At 36.9% G+C, this 17,389-nt stretch overlaps 1 protein-coding gene across 1 annotated transcript in view; it reads left to right on the top strand.

The window, feature by feature from the left end:
- LOC146004938 (uncharacterized) overlaps window positions 1-17,389 on the top strand; it is a 34,561-nt gene that overhangs the window by 11,421 nt on the left and 5,751 nt on the right. The window contains exons 2-4 of the mRNA XM_083143995.1: window positions 7,266-7,543; window positions 12,413-12,564; window positions 13,597-13,740. Of these exons, the coding sequence (XP_083000121.1) occupies window positions 7,351-7,543; window positions 12,413-12,564; window positions 13,597-13,740 (489 nt within the window). The 5' untranslated portion in view covers window positions 7,266-7,350. The remainder of the gene's footprint in view (window positions 1-7,265; window positions 7,544-12,412; window positions 12,565-13,596; window positions 13,741-17,389) is intronic.

A 17,389-nucleotide genomic window follows, 5' to 3' on the forward strand; every position in this document is an offset into this window, starting at 1 on the left:
TTCCAACAAGACAATGACAGTAAGCATAAGGTGCGAGTTAAGATGAATTGGCTAATATGGAATGTGCCCAAACTACAAACACCAGCTCAAAGTCCAGACTTAAATCCCATTGAGCATTTATGTGTAATTTTGAAGAGGCGAGTCCACAAAGTATCCGTCAAGTCCAAACAAGAGTTGAAAACTGTTGTGCAAGCCGAGTGGAATAAAATAAGCTAGCCCTGAAGCATGTCGGAAACTGGCTAATTCTATGAAGAACAGGTGTCAAGCAGTAATTAAAGCCAAAGGATACGCATCAAAGTATTAGAACTGTCAATCAATTTGCTCTGAATATACTTTTTTCTTTTATGTTATTAAGTGTACGAATAGAAAAGTTGTACAAAAAATGGCATGTTTCTCTTTCAGTTTCATTTAATTTATTATTATCATTGGTTATACAGAATTTGGGTAAGATTTTATGTCCCTAATAATGTTAGTTATTGAATTGTAAAGAAACAATTTCAAAAAATTGTATTTCCTTTCAGATATTAAAACATTTTTGGTACTATTATAGTATAAGGGAAACACCTATAAATCATATTTTTTACATTGCTAACGTACTATTTTGGACTGCGGAACATTTCCTAAGGTGAAATAATGCATTTCTAACTAAGATAATGTCTATTTCTTACATTTACGAGTACTTACTGTTACATGTTATTTCGATTCTGTAACACATTATGGCAGTCGATAGCGTACTGGTTCAGGGCACGGTGTGTGAGTGTTTTGTCGATTTATGCAACCTCGTTCACCGGAAAATACCTACTTTCGTGCCTGGATTTCAATTATGCTAATACGTTGCAAACCATTGACTTTAGCCTCACAAACCATTGATGTTAGCCCCACAAACCGTTGACGTTAGGGCTAGAGTCTAGTTTGCATCCTTCTTGCACACTCCTACTTGCCCGTTTACAAAACCGTGCTGGCAGACAGCCGGCGCTCCGGTATCCGTAGGGTAAGTAAGTTTTTCTTTTTACACTTTCTGTCACTAACCATTCACGGGAACGAGGTATGCCTACAAGGTTAGGTTGAAATGTAACATTTAGTTTGTTTTAAAATACAATGAATTCTGTCTTGGTCAGCATATTAAGTTTTTGGTTATCATGGAAACAATGGTGTTATCATACAAAGAAATTATGGATGTCATAGATCTTGAGGTTTTTTCTTTGCCTGCCTGAATTGATATGGACTAAGCCGAATAAGACCTTGCTAGAAGAACTATTAAAGATGGAGATAAATTGATCACAGAAAAGAAGGATGTGTTGGATGTATGGCGGAAACACTATGGTGAGAAATTCCGGAAAGAAAATAATAACCCAGAGGAGGTAGGGGTGATATATGGACCATGCATGGAAGTTCAAAACCCAGATGTAGAAGGGGAAATAAAGGAAGATGAATTGCAAATAGCAATAGAACTGATGAAGACAGGAAAAGCAGCAGGATTAGATGGAATAAATCCAGAATTAATAAAATATGGAGGTGTGGAAGTAGTTAGTTAATTTAACCAAGATGTTTCAAAGAATATGGAAGGAAAACAAAATAGCAAATTAATGGAGAAAAAAATATCATTATCCCACTACATAAGAAGGGCAGTAGCTATGACTGTAATAACTACAGAGCAATATGCCTCTCATCAGTCGCTTATAAATTATACACAAGGATAATAGAAAGACATCTCAGGAAAGTGGTGGAGGAAGATATGGAGGAGGAGCAGGCAGGATTCCGCCCTAAAAGGCAAACACAAGATCATATATATACTATAAGAACGATTATGGAAAATAGAATTGCCAAGAACAAGGACACATATCTAGCTTTTATAGACCTAAAAGCTGCTTTTGATTCAGTCCCTAGGCAATATGTATGGGAAGCATTGGAGGCAAAGAAAGTACCAGGAAAATTATTGAATGCAATAAAATTGTATGTAATAATCCTGTAGGAACAATTAGAGTAGACGGCGAACACTCAGGTGAATTTGACATTGAGAAAGGCATAAAACAAGGAGACAGCCTCAGTCCAATCCTATTTAACGTCTTTTTAGACGAAATTGCTAAAATAAGCAAACGACGAACACATAGAACGAAAATAGGTATGTGGAGATTAAGGCCAGTATATATCCAAGCACTGTTATATGCCGATGATATCGTACTGATATCAGATACACCTGAGAGACTTCAGCAAGCAGTGGAAGAATGGTATGGAGAAATTAAAAGGAAAGGCATGAAGATTAATATAGAAAAGGGTAAGATCATATGGGTGACTAAAGAGGACAAGGAAAATGAAGCTCTGAATATAATATGTGAAGGGAAACAACTAGAGAAAGTAGAAACATATGAATACTTAGGAACTATCATAAGTAGCAGTGGGAAAATTGATAGATAATGAATAGAACAAAGAAGGCGCATCAGCATATTATCAAATGAGTAATACTTTAGTGGGGAAAAGAGAGATCAGTACAAAAACAAAAATGCAACTCTACAACTCAATTGTAGTTCCCATCATGGGCTATGGCACAGAAAGCTTAGCACTCCAAGTATATTTCAAGAAATAGAGATGAAATATCTTAGAAGAACAGTGGGTAAAACTCGAAGAGACAGAATAAGAAATGAAAGAATAAGAGAAGAGGTAAAACAAAAGAAGACAATGACTGAAGTAGTAGAGGAATGCCAGCTGAAGTGGTATGGACATGTAAATAGAATGAATGAAGATAGGAAAGCCAAGCAAGTGATGGAGATGAGGGTTGAGGGTAGAGTAGGAAGAGGCAGGCCAAGAAATGCATGGGAAGATAGAATAGAAAAGATAGGATTAAAATATGGAAAAACTAAGAACGAAATGAGAAGAATGAGTCGAGACCGGACGGAATGGATGAGATGGACAGAACGAGGTACCCGATGCTTAACGGCATAAGGGAATGGAAAAGAGGAAGAAGAAGAAAAGTAATTGAATGAATCGTTCCATAACATTGTATTTTATCTTATTTTATTATGTTAATTGGCAGTTGCTGAACTTACTGCTAAGAAGTTATTTTAAATTAAAAATTGGTGTGACTACTGCAGGGTTCCCATATGAACTCTAAATGAAATTACATGATCAGTTCATTTTGTTTTATTGCGATTTCATCATGCTACAAATGCAATTTTTCCATGGTTTGATTTCGATTTACTTCTGTTAACACATACTGCGGAGTTTTAGTGATTACTTAAGATTTTGTTCAGTACTTGCTTTCATAGTTAGGTTAGGCGGGCCATGTTTGGTTCTCTTAGCTATAAAATAAATTCCCTAAATGCATTCTACTAAGGTTCCAATTTACTTCTACATTAATTCCCACTAGTCTATGAAACTTACAGTCGCTTGTCAACGGAAAATACATTGGTAATGGTAAGCACGCATGCTGTGTGCGGTAATTTTTAAGTTGTTTTTGTCAACATAAATAACTTTTTTCGAAATCCAAACAGTGCTCATTACTTTAGGGAAGGTTCAAATTTCAAAATTGATTGACAAAATTCTACGATAATTAGTCTTCCTGCTAGGAGATTTTGAAAAAAAAATAATCATGAAACGATCTGAAGCATTACTGATAATTTTTATTATGTTAACAACACATGATGTAATATTTTAGCGATTACTTAAGATTTTGTTCAATACTTGCTTTCATAGTAAGCAGGCCATGTTTGCTTCTTTTATACTGAATGCAACTCCAACTGGTGGTTGACGTCGATGGTTTTTTCTGGCGCATCCTGTCCCCCAATCACTTTCAGGGCTGTGTGTTTCTATGGGCATCAACAAACTCAGTTGTGAAGTAAACCTGAAAGGGTCACATCGCTCTCCTGAAGCAACTTTGCGAGGCGTACTTCTGTTTTTGCCAATTGCCTTTATATGACTGTGTGTCCGCCTGCATTCTGACCTTCCGGAAACTTCAACGTGCAGAACCACATGTACAGTTGAACCCGCTGATTTCTGGTGTGGACTGAGAAAACTCTTTCTCCCTTTACAGTACGTTTGGCAACATGTGGTGAACCCAACGCTCATTTGTTTCATCCCGCGAACAATGCTCGGTACCTTGTGACTCGAAAATGCCCGATCTCAGTCAAAGAAAATTCAACTGATTGCTGATTTGCTGTTTCCCAGCCGCCAGTTGGAGTTGCGTTTAGTATAGCTATAAAATAAAGTCCCTAAATGCATTCTACTGAGGTTCCGATTTACTTCTACATTAATTCTCACTAGTTGACGATACTTACAGTCGCTTGTCAATGGAAAATACATTGTTCATGGGAAGTGCACATGCTTGTGTGCGGTAATTTTTAAGTTGTTTTTGCCAACATAAATAACTTTTTTAGAAATCCAAACAGTGCTCATTACTTTAAGGAATTTTCATGTGACGATGATGACAAAATTCTACGATAATTAGTCTTCCTGCTAGGAAGACTAGCATAAAACGATCTGAACCATTACCGATAATTTTTATCGTGTTAACAACACATGGTGTAATATTTTATCTTTTTTATTAATCTCTCAAGTAACCAATTGAGGAAACAGCATCCTTACAATGCCATGAAAATCTATGCAAAACAGATTATCTACATACTACAAGTCATCCTGCCACCAAAGAAGGCAAACTATTGATGTCTTTTTTACTGGTCATGTAATAGCTGAAGACAAGCTACATTAACTTGTCACCTAGATAACAAAATGGACTCTCCCAACATGCCCCAAAAAATAAATATATTGATAATTCTTTACTAAAGATAAGATTTGGATTTGCTTGTATACAAGGTGGTCATATAGCCTGGAATCAATGGGAACAGCACCTATCTTTAATGCAAAGCATATTTCACATGTCTCAACACACTTTGTCAACATGTTTCCTGGATTTTTTTTTTCAAAATGTGGGAATTATCCTTTCCCAGAGATGATCCAGATATCAAGTTTCAAAATTCCACATGTGGCAAAGTCCTTGGGGTTGAGATTAGGTGACCATGGTGCCCATTCCAGGGCTCCCTTCCCCCAATCCAGCATCAGTACCATAGCGCAAGTGCCAACCTCCATGACAGAGCGGTTATTAGCACATTGTGCTATGATGCCAGAAGTTTCAGGTTCAAATGCTGTCATCGGCAGGGGTCGTAATTGTGACTGGCCCTTCATCAATTTATTCATATCATCGCTCATCCTCATCTTCGCAATTTGCCAAAAATGGCAGAAAAGCAAAAAAGAAAAGAACAAAACAATCAACCAACCGTAGTGCAAGTGCCTTTAATCAGAAAGCATTGCTTTTGATTTCCAGGCTTTATGGCAGAAGTTCTCAACCTTTTCCAGTCCGGGACCCTCCTTGAAGGAAATTAACACTTCCTGGGACCCATAAGCATGGGCGCCGGCAGAATTGCTTGTAGGGGTGTGCACCCAGTTTATGATCATATTTTTGCTAACATCGATTACTTTAAGGAACCCTCTTTTACACTTTTTTAAACATTCATTCTAGATAAGTAAATATGTAATTTAAAAGACTAATTTACTCTATTCTAACATCTAACTAAACACACATGCTGAAATTGAAAACATTGTTTTTTACTCACTAAACTAATGTGAAATTTGGAGTTGTCTTTTCCACATAAATTGGGATATGGTGGGTTCAATGGTGGTTAAGGCCGGCTTTAGACGAAAGCATTTCCTTTAGCATTTTTGCTAGCATAAATGCTATGTAAAAGCTTCCAAAAATCTTATAGGAGATAGTACTTTACATGGAAGCATTTCATGGAACTTTTTGGCTAGCTTTTGCGATTACAGTGCATAACATATACAGCATGAAAGGTACGTCGAGTTACACCATATATGGCGAGTGCACGGTGTTTACAATTGAAAAAACTAAAAATATTATTCCATACGTGCACAGTAAACGTTGTAAAGTATTTATTTAATCAGTGCCGTGCTTCTCTACCTAAAACCATTTAATACGAAGCGTAATTCCACTCGGTTGAATAATTATCGTGTTTTAAAAATGTGAAGTGATATGTCGTTTACATCTCATGCAGCCACTATTACAACTGTACTCATGATCTAGAGGTCGCTTCTGATTGGTTATGTTACGAGAAATGCTATGGTTATGTTACGAGAAATGCTACGGAAGTAGGACGGATCCTATCCTAGCATTTTGGTCATGGGATAAATGTTGAGAAAAATGGTAAGGAAAATGCTTTCGTCTAAAGCGGGTGTTACTTAAGTCGTAAATCTGAGGGTGCGTCAAGTCTATTTCTGTACTTGCTTCACTTTCATCAGAGATGAAAATCCCTTTTCACACAAATATGAGATGGAGTACAGCATGAGCAACTTTAATGCCTCATCCGAAAGTTCAGGATACTCACCTCTTAAGAACTCATTGCTGCAACAAAAACGACAGATATCCGATTCCCTTGACTTAAACATCATTGAGATGCTGTTAAGAAGCAACGGTAGAGCGTAAATAACAGAAATGTAGAGTTTAGACACACACAGAATTTAAACTGTTAAAACAATATACCCTAGTAATTTAAATGTAATAGGTTTTCAATACACATTACGTAAAATAAATTTTTGAGCCCGACTTCGCAACCCACCAAATGTCCCTTCAGGACCCAGCAGTGGGTTGCGCCCCATAGGTTGAGAAACGATGCTTTATGGCCATCCTGTATATGTGTGTATATAATGTAGAGTTTCTCTTGTTTTCTAATGCAACATAAACAGAGCCAGGTGGCCAAATAAAAGGTAATCGAACACATAAGTTAACGGTTCTACATTTCAGCAGTGGCATGCCCAAGGGGGTTGGTGGGGGTTATAACCCCCCTCCCTCCTTTGGCCAAGTCTTCTTAAAAAAATAACGTCAAAGGTAGGAAAATATGACAAAATGAGGGCTGACTATCAAGAAAACGTATACATAACCCCTCCCTTTCGAAAATCCTGGGCACGCCACTGCATTTCGGTTACCTTTTTTTGGGGGGGGCCACCCTGTAATTAAGGGCTGAAAGGAAAAATTTGTTGACATCAGCACTTGGTCAGTAAGAATAAACAATTTTAATCCATTTCTAAACCTTCGAAGTTAGGCAAATTCCTTAGGAAGAGGCAGGTGCACTAAAGTTGACTGTTCTCATGTATTTTCTATGTTGTAAAGTGTAGAATAAAAGTTGAGTGTCATATTGATGGGTGTATGTGTAGAAAACATATCTGAATTTCACTTTCACATACTTTTTATTTTATTTTGTAAGGTCTGTCTTGAGGCACATCCAGCTGCAGATGCCCGATGTGATCCCCGCTGTACGCACATGCTGGCATCAAGTGTGAGAGGGAGAGATGGCGGTGGAGCAAGATTTGCTTAAAAGCATAGTTACGAATTATTTGAATGAACTAAAAGAAAATAATAATACCTATTTTGGGTATATTGAAGGGGAGGAAAATCATGAGAATTTTATGACAGAACTGTCAGCCGGAGGATTTTCATTCGTCACCAGGAGTTCGAAATCGCATGCAACAGAAACTGACAAAGGTTCTAATATTTTAGCTTATTAGTGATTATGATAATTATTTATATTTTATGCAGGTTTAAAAATTTTGAATATGTACAATGGTATGCAGATAAGTCAGTGAGTAGGTCACAAATGTTTATTTACAAAAAATACTAAGTAAGATATTGACTTGAAAACAGTTTTTATTTTTCAACATAATCTCGACCAACATTCATACACTTATCCCGTATACAAGGGTCGTTCAAGGTTGACCGGGATTTTCGTACGTAAAAAATCGATGAATAGCCGGATCATGATAAAACGTGCGGGTGACGTAATGTATTCCTTCGCGAGTAACTAGCGCCCGGCTTGACGTATTTCATGCATGCGCAGCAGTTGCATCGAACATGGCGGCAAGCAGTGTGTCTGTGGCTGTGGAGCAGCGGTGTGTAATCAAATTTCTCGTGAAGGAGAAAGTGAAACCAGCTGAGATTTTCAGACGATTGCAAGCACTGTATGGTGAACAAACGATGTCGCGGACAAGAGTGTACTAATGGTGTGAGCAGTTTCGCGAAGGACAGGAGCTGGTGACAAATGAAGCACATGGACACATTCGCCCGACTGCAGTCACACCAGTGAATATCGCACGTGTTGAACAAATGATTCTTGAGAACCGGCAAGTAACAGTGCGGGATATTGCTGCCGAGGTGAATATCAATGTCGGGAGTGTTGAGACAATCATTCATGACCACTTATGCTTCCGCAAAATCTGTGCAAGGTGGGTTCCCTGCCAGCTGACATTCGATCAGAAGTGGACATGCAGGATTGTCTGTGAACAGCTTCTGAATCTGTTTCGAGCAGAAGGTGATGAATTGTTGCAATCCATCATCACATGTGATGAAACATGGTTGCACAATTCAACCCCAGAGACCAAAAGACGCAGCATGGAGTGGCGGCATAAAGGTTCCCCGCCCCCCAAGAAAAGCAAAACGCAGCCGTCCGCTGGAAAGATCGTGGCAAGTGTCTTCTGGGACATGAAGGGCGTTATCCATGTGGATTTTCTGGACAAAGGGAGCACGAGTAATGTCCAGTATTACTCCACATTGTTGCGTGGTGCTGTACGAAAGTCCATTCGCAAGAAAAGACCTGGGATGTCTGGAAATGTCATTCTTCTCCATGACAATGCCCGCCCTCACACGGCCAATGTGACAACAACAACTCTGGCCGACATGTGCTGGGAATTCTGCCCCATCCCCCCTACAGTCTGGATTTAGCCCCCAGTGATTATCATTTGTTTGCACTCCTTAAAGACCATCTGGGAGGGAAGAAATTCACGACAGACGAAGCACTGCGGAGCGATGTCCTCCAGTGGCTACGACAACAAACAAGTTCTTTCTACGCCAAAGGAATTCGGGAGCTGCCAGAACGATGGCAACGGTGCCTCGGCGTGCACGGAGAATACTTTGAAAAACTGACATAGTTTGTTGTTTCTTCTGCTACCTATTTCCTCTGCAGAAATAAAAGTCCCGGTCAACCTTGAACGACCCTTGTATTTATTAGTCCCTTAAAACCTGCTACATAAAAGTCTTTGGGCTTCTGTCCCAGCAGTAATAGTTTGTATAATTAGTAGGGTAAAAGAAGGGATGTTCGCCATGCTTGGAATTTCGCCATATTTGTGGTTTTTGTAATCGTAGATAGATACTATAGGTTGGAAACACTCACTGATGCCTGTAAAAAATCAAGTAACATGTGCCTTGTTTCCACTGAAAACTACAGTGTGGTGAGCGAACTAACAAGCAAGCAGTACAGTTTGGAATGCATGGTTGCGTCTACACAGAAGACAAAGAAAGGTGCCGAATTTCAATACTACGTTGGATATTGTCATTTCGTGGCAGATAAGAATTATTTTTCTTCCTTTTAATTATTGATATCGTAACCTCAAACCTTAAGAATGTTGTGAAAAGATTTGCTTTGGAAAGCTTGCATGTGCAAGTAAACATAAGTTGTTTTCTTTTGACTGCATTTGCTGGTAAATTTGCCAGAGTAACAAAAAATGTGTCAAATTTCCATTCTTACAGGCGATCTTTCACACACAACTTGTTCACAATGCATATGAACATTTAGGCCTATGTTTCTTAAACATGTTTGTATTGTATTGTATATTTTTAAGCTGTTTTGTATTGTCATTTGTAGGTCTTTTACACTTTGTTGTCTGACTTATTGGCAACAGCTTGGTATTTCATACATTTAAACTGACGATAAAATAATAAATAAGTTATATGGCGAATTTCCCAGCATGTGGCGGGAATTTCACCACTTTTTCTCATTTTAGTATTTTTTAATATTACGTCATTAGTATATGTAACACAGTATTTGTTATATTCATCATAATCCACAATGACTACTTTTTGTATCGTATAAATTTTGTCCTTCTCCCCCAATTCGTTTCGAAGGAAAAAAATGAAAATCATTTTGGTGTGGCGAACTTCTCCTCCTTTACCATATATTTCCTATAGGTAGGGGATGTTTTATCTGTAACACCTCATGTTCAACATTCACATTTTTTTGGAAATTCAAGCGATCATGTATTATGCTGAAGAATAAACCATGAGAACTCTCTCTTGCAGTTGCTATGCTGTCTCGCCTATCAGCTCAAATCATCTCATCATATCTTAACGAATAGTTCTCAAGAATGGTCGCCATTTTTAAACAGAGCTGCCCATGTGTGCGTCTTCTGTCTAGCGACTGCTAACCACATATCATTGTTAGATTGTGCTGCCACCTAATGATACCTTTAAAAACTACTCACTGCTACTTTCAGCCATCCCCCATCAGTTTGTGACCTATTTACTGACTTCCCCTTATTCAATGCTGAAAGCAGCAGTGAACAGAATGACTGTTGCCATCAACACAAATGTGTAGCGACCATTTGTGTAACAATGTTTTACAAAAAAATGTTCTTGATTTAATAGTCAAAAATTACTTAAAGTAATCAGCAACACAAAACCATACAAAAATAAGAAAGTATCATCTCAAATGAAGTTTAATTGATTGATTATACTTACTGCGAGTCCAGAGACCAGAGCCGCCCTAGCCTTTGACATTGTAAATTTCAATATTAGTTATATCTAGAGACATGCATATTTCGTTTTTGACGAAAATGCGAAATGTGAAATAATGCATTGTTATGTTAATTTTTCATGTTACTGAAAAATGTGAGGTGCATTTTTCTACCCTGTTTTGTCACGAAATAATGCAAAATGAACTGCAAAATGCGAAACAAACTCTTAAACATAAAATTTAGAGTTTTTTTAACGACATGACACTTTCTGAAGTCAGAATTATCCTGTGAGTTATGCAATTCATGGAAAATTGATTAATTCTGCTGTAAATATTTGAGAAGCAAAAATGGATCCCTTTATACAGGAATAAACTTAATATTCTGGTAACAATGTAAATTTGCTATTAGAAGGGATATGTTTATTTTGTGTAATAAGTACAGTTTTTAAATCAAATTTACGGTTATATACACATTTTTAAAACCAAAATGTCATTCTGTCTACTGCTTTATCACCGCTATAACAACGAAATTTTATTTTATTTACCGCTTTTGAACCCGGAATTGACTGTTTGTTGTATTGAAATTTCGCTTTTTTATTTACCAAAAATATGTGCCTCTAGTGATATCTAATGTTTTAGATGTGTATTGTTGGTTCTCATCCAGTTTTCAAATTGTAAATGCGGAATTTCTTTTTTTTTTATTTTAAAAGTTTTATGGTATAATAAATGGAATATATGTTAATTTTTAATTTAATAACTATAAACGTGCGCAGGGTTTTTTCAGGGAGGGAAGGGGGGGCAAACGAGTCATATTTCCACATGTTCCTGCAAGGTTCCTATGACAATTTTCTAGGGATGGGCCGATATGAAATTTTGGCCGATACCGATAAAGTAAAGATATAAAATTTACCGATACCGATAACTGATATTCTACCGATCCGATATAAAATTAGAAATGTTCCTTGAAGAACCTGAAAGGTTCACTGATCTTTTTAATAAATGTGAGTTTCGTGGTGACTGCAGTGCAAAAGAAGTTGAATATTTAGACATTTACTTTTTTAGAAAGTAGGTCATGGAGATTATCAATAAAAATTACAACAAAATGCCAGAATTTTGCACTAAATTATCAGATATTTATCGATATATCGGATCGGTAAAATAATTGGTAATTTTACCGATACACCGGTACGCCTATATCGGCTGATACCGATAGAGTACCGATTAATCGGTCCCATCCCTACAATTTTCATACATTACTGTGAGTGACGTTCTGGTGTTTGCTCACCCCTTTCGGAGTTCGTGATAATTATAATTATAATTCAGTGAAATCCCGATTTTACATTCCTGGATCTTATATTTACACATTCTATCATGATTGTCCCAAGAAGCAAAACACTATAAAACTGTCCTCGATTTTACATTTTCCTCGTGTTAAGTTTTTTCAGCTTGGCCTAGTAAATTCGAGGTTCCACTGTAATAGTTTTATTTACCTGTAACAATTTTACAAATAAGTTTCAGTAGAGATGTGAAAAATGATACGTTAGATGTTCATATTTGCAGGAAAGATTAAACGTGCCAACGGTATAATTATGATTTCCAATCCTTAAAATTAAGTTCCAGCACAGGAAATTCCTGATGGATAATAATAATGACTATGGTAGAATATATACTCACAGAATCGAGTTGGTTGAAATTTGGAAACTTAGATCAGGGATAGAAAAGGTGCCTCAGTTGTATCATTAAAGTAATTTCTTTGCCAGCACAATTATCATTCTAGTGGTTCAGAATATGCAAAAGTCTTATTTTTATGGTAATTGGTCTAAGTAACGGTGTATTCTATTTCCTTGCAGGTAAATTTTGGTTCCAAAATCCATCCAAAGATGATAATGCACCTGGTATTCCCTTTTGTGGTTCCCCTTTTCAAATAGTACAAATTAGTAAATTTCACTGTACACTAGGCAAACGTTACAAGAAACTGCCACCTGAAAGAGCTGCTGAAATAGTAAGTAATAATAATAAGAAGAAGAAACTTCAATTGTTTTTTTTATTGTTGATCCCCCAGTTAAGAGTACAGTATCGGGCTTATGGCAACAATGTTGCCACATTGTGAACAGCAGAATATGGTTCCACTGCCCATTGTAAGTCTGCTGTAGTAAAGGGTGGGTCACAGGAAATGGACGATTTGAAATTAAAATAGGTAGAACTCCAGTAATGTGTAGTTTCCATTTTATGTATCATAATGAAATGATACAGTAGAATATTCCATTAGAAGTAGATTATGTATGGAAAATGATGTCACTTAAATACCGACCGTTTTGGCAAATGCAAATGTGGTCTATCCCCTCCAACAGTTCTTGGGAAATCAGTCCCACTTGTTGACGAATGGCTTCCTTCAGCTTGCCTAACGTGCGTGGCTTTCCTACGTACACTCAGGACTTAAAGTATCCTCACAAAAATAAATCACATATTGACAGGTCGGGTGACCACCAAGGCCAGGGAACATCATCAAATCGTGACACGAGTCGACCTGGGAGCACTCAGGTCTCTGGCATTCCATGCCATTGCTCTACCACTGAGCTACCAAGTCAGCCTGGCTTCGCCTGATTTTTCCACATAAGTAAAACAGCGACAGCGAAGAATCAGGCAAAGCCAGGCTGACTTGGTAGCTCAGTGGTAGAGCAATGGCAAGGAATGCCAAAGACCTGGGTTCAAGTCCTGGTCGAGCCTGCATTTTTCACTGTAAAATCTACATAGTACATCTCCTATGTGTGCCTAATTTAAATAATTTCTCTATTTCTTAAATGTTCCACAATGCTCCAAAATTACTATTTGGATTTCAAGAATGGCAATTCTTGCATAGTGTTACATAATTATAATACAAGTGAACTTTCATGTGATTTTTTACAATGTCCGAGCTACACGTTATACATATGGCAGTTCAAACATTGTAGTGGCATCTATTCATACTTAAGAATATTATAATACAAAATATTAGAAAAAATACCTACCAACTTCTTTCACATTTTATTTCCAGGAAGATGAGTCAAATCTGGACAAGAAGCTATCAAGGATGCCAATATCCAGAAAGGTTGGGTGCCCTGCCAAGATGACTATAAGGAGCATTAGAGTCTTTCCAGATTTTATCACAGATGAAGGCAATTGGCGCCAAAGGAACAAGGTAAAATGCATTCTACCCATACACTTGCATTTATTGTATATTTATGTACAATCTAATGCTGAAATTATACTGTATCGGTAGAGACACATATTATTATTAAATAAAAAAGCAAAATTTCAAAACGAAACAGTCAATTTCGGGTTCAAAAGCTGTAAATAAAATAAAATTTCGGTGTTATAGTGGTGAAAAATCAGATCAAAAGCGGTATATAAAAATGAGATTTTGTTTTGGAAATTTTGAATATAATCCTAAATTTGATTTCAAAACTGCACGTATTACACGAAATAAACATATCCCTTCTAATAGTACATTTATATAGTTAACAGAATATTAAGTTTATTCCTGTATAAAAGGTCCATTTTTGCTTCTCAAATATTTACAGCAAAGTTAATCAGTTTTCTGTGAATCACATAACTTGCAGGATAATTCAATTTCCAGAAAGTGTTGCGTCTGTAAATAAACACTAAATTTTGTTTTTAAGAGTCTATTTCGCATTTTGCAGTTCATTTTGCATCATTTCGTGACAAAACAGGGTAGAAAAAATGCACCTCACGCCTTTCTGAAACTTGAAAAATTAACATTTCAATGTGTTATTTCGTATTTTGTGTTTTACGTCAGAAACTAAATATGCATGCCTCTATGTATTGGTTTTCGGTTGGATTTTATTGACCAATACCAGCTGATACTTTTCCAGCATTCTGATTGATCACATGGTCCACAAAAATGCAGCATGCCACTGTTGCAGAGCCTAATTATCATTGAAGTTGTGCAAAATTCGAAATTTCCATTGATTTTGTACCAATAGTATATGGAGAAAACTATTTTGTGATTATGTAACAGCTGTTTTTTTGTATTCCGTTGTAATTTTTTGATATTTCAAAGCAAAACTCTGGTAAGTTGATGCTTATATTTTGAATGTAATAATACTCACCCACTAATATTAATCAGAATTTTGAACTACTTTTAATTGTTAAAATTTTGAAGCATCCTTATTTATGGGAATCTGTAATAGCATTCTTATCGGTATAGGCATTGGCTCAGCAATAATTAAATCCCTTCACAAATGGAAATTTTGGAACACTGTTCACTTTGGTTAGAGGGCAAACACCTACCTACGATTATTTCTTTTGTAGTTTACGGTTTCACAAGCATGTGAAAGCAATTTTTGATTTTTCGTTTCGGGAGAACACATGCTGCTTTCATCAGACATTTGAAGGGGTCGGGGGTAAAACATGGTAAATGACATTTTGGTCATTATTGAGGTACTTCAGCAGAAAAGTTATTAAAATAAATTGTTTTAGTGTTTTGTTTACGAAAGATTCAGTGAGTCCAATGCATGATATGGCAATTACACGAGAAAATTTAAGGATGGATGTTTCTACTTTGTTACTGAATTATGATCAAAATATCACTTACTGTTTTATCCCCTAGCCCTTCATTTTTTTTAGTTTCAATAATGTTACAATTAATTTAAGAAAAGCATAAAGAAACAGTTGCACAATAAATCTTGTTAATAATATTACATTGTTGGAACATAACAACTGTGAAACAAGAAATGATTATTAGGGCTGTGGCTGATACCAATGATCTTGAGTGGCTAGAAGAGCAGCCAAAAGAAACAACTCATTTGTCCTTTTCAAATGTTCACCCTTCCTTGTGACTTGGGAGTCCAACACAGGAAGTTCCATGTAGCTTTCTGAGATATTCTGTACCCTCCTGGGAAGCAGATGATAAGATCAAAGGCAGGACTAAAGTGCTACACCCAAATGTGACATTGAAGGCATGCAACTGCCTGGTTGTCAATGCTATGAGGAAATAAAGAAACCATTCATTGTCAATTCTTGCTCGCAAACTCGTGGGGTAAGAATATGGACGTTTTCAAAACCAGCATTATTATCATGCTTGGCTGATTCCGGAGATCTTGGGATAGGGATGAATGTGGGTTGTGGATTCCTGCCCTTCTCTCTAAGTCTTTTTGTATGACTGCTGGCCAATACCGACACTGCAGTGACTTGTTTTTATTGCAATAATGGCAGCAGGGCATAAACAGAGCCGGCCAATTGAGCATTATTATACAGGGTGTCCAGATTAGGACTGACAGTTTTTAAAAGTGTGTTACTTTAATGTGGTAAGGAGTAGTTAGAAAGAAAAACATACATTTTGAAGGGAAACTCGCCAATTTTTGTTGGAAGCGGTTACAGCTCAGTGCAGCTCCACATGAGCTCCGTTTATTGCAAGGAGAATGTCCAGCATGTATTCAATCTCCCTCCACATGTTCTGTAGCATTACAAAAGCAAGAGCATTTCGAATACGGTCCTGCAGTTCTTGGAGATCTTTTGGCCAGAATACACCATGTCTTTCATGTACCCCCAAAGAAAGAATTCTCGAGGGATAACACCAATCTTCTGCACAATGCCAATGGTAAATGAATGTCTTTTCGACTTGTCATCTGGCTTAATTTTGAGCAACAACTGCACTTTGTGTGCATACAAATGTAACCTTTTGTGCACAACTTTGCGAACAGTGGACCTTGAAATTCCTATATTCCTGCTCACCTCAGGTATTGACTTCCGTGGGTACACATGCTTTTTCCTGTACCGACACCATTTTTGTTTGAGCAACACTAGCGCTGCCACCACTAGTTGCACATGTGTAAAAATTGGCTGAACCAAAGTCACAAATGTATTATTGCTTTTGCAATAATTTGTTAACAAAAAGCTTGGTTTGTTGATATGTAATAACTATTTAAAAACTGTCGGTTACAATCCGGAAACCCTGTGTATCTGTATTTGTATGTATTTTTACGTTGCTTTCCTCCCTCTCCAGGTTAACCCAAGCAACAAGAATGTTGTTTGCATGAAATTGAAGCAGACACAATTATAGTAATGCACCGATTTTTCGGTGTAACTACAATGCTTTTAAAAGGCTTGGAACATTTCAAAAACTCCTTTCTTCTTCATCCTCTGGGTCTAGAAAAAAGTTCACTTAAAATGTCACAAGACATTTTATAATGCTACATGATAATAATTTGGGAGTTATTGAATATCACTAATAGAATGTGATGTGATGAGTTTTTTTGACTCAGTAGCTAACATTTGTTATTTTAAACTGGAGCGTTACCCCCACACCCCCTATACGCCTCCATGGCATGGTGCTATGCACAGGGGAGCACTTTACCCTTTGTTTTTTAAACTGGAATTATACAAGTATCGGCATCGGATGGAATCAATGAGGGTATTGGTATCGGCTCAGCCCTAATTATTATTATTATTATTATTATTATTATTTTAAATGAAGATGTCAAATTTCAATTATGGATTCCAAATATCATCAGGTAATTCAAAATCCTATTCTTTCGACAAAGATTCTTCTAGGCGTCACTCATGGCATAGTGGTAATGTCATTACCTTGTTCGATACTTGGTGGAGGCACAAGTGGTTGGTTGAAGATGGATGTTCGAAATTTCAACCAGCAGTACATGACAGCAATTAACGTGCAATTTTTTGAGAACTGCACATCATATTTCAGTTATATATTTTTTATATTTAGTGTGAAGGTATGACATACTCGAATCACAAAACAGTATTTCCATTGTTACTATTATTAACCCTTTTGGGACGGGGCCTATAGATGTCAGAAGTAACTCAAG

The sequence above is a fragment of the Lepisma saccharinum genome, chromosome 22, assembly GCF_977018435.1.
Source record: "Lepisma saccharinum chromosome 22, izLepSacc3.1, whole genome shotgun sequence".
In the NCBI taxonomy this organism is placed as follows: Eukaryota; Metazoa; Arthropoda; class Insecta; order Zygentoma; family Lepismatidae; genus Lepisma; species Lepisma saccharinum.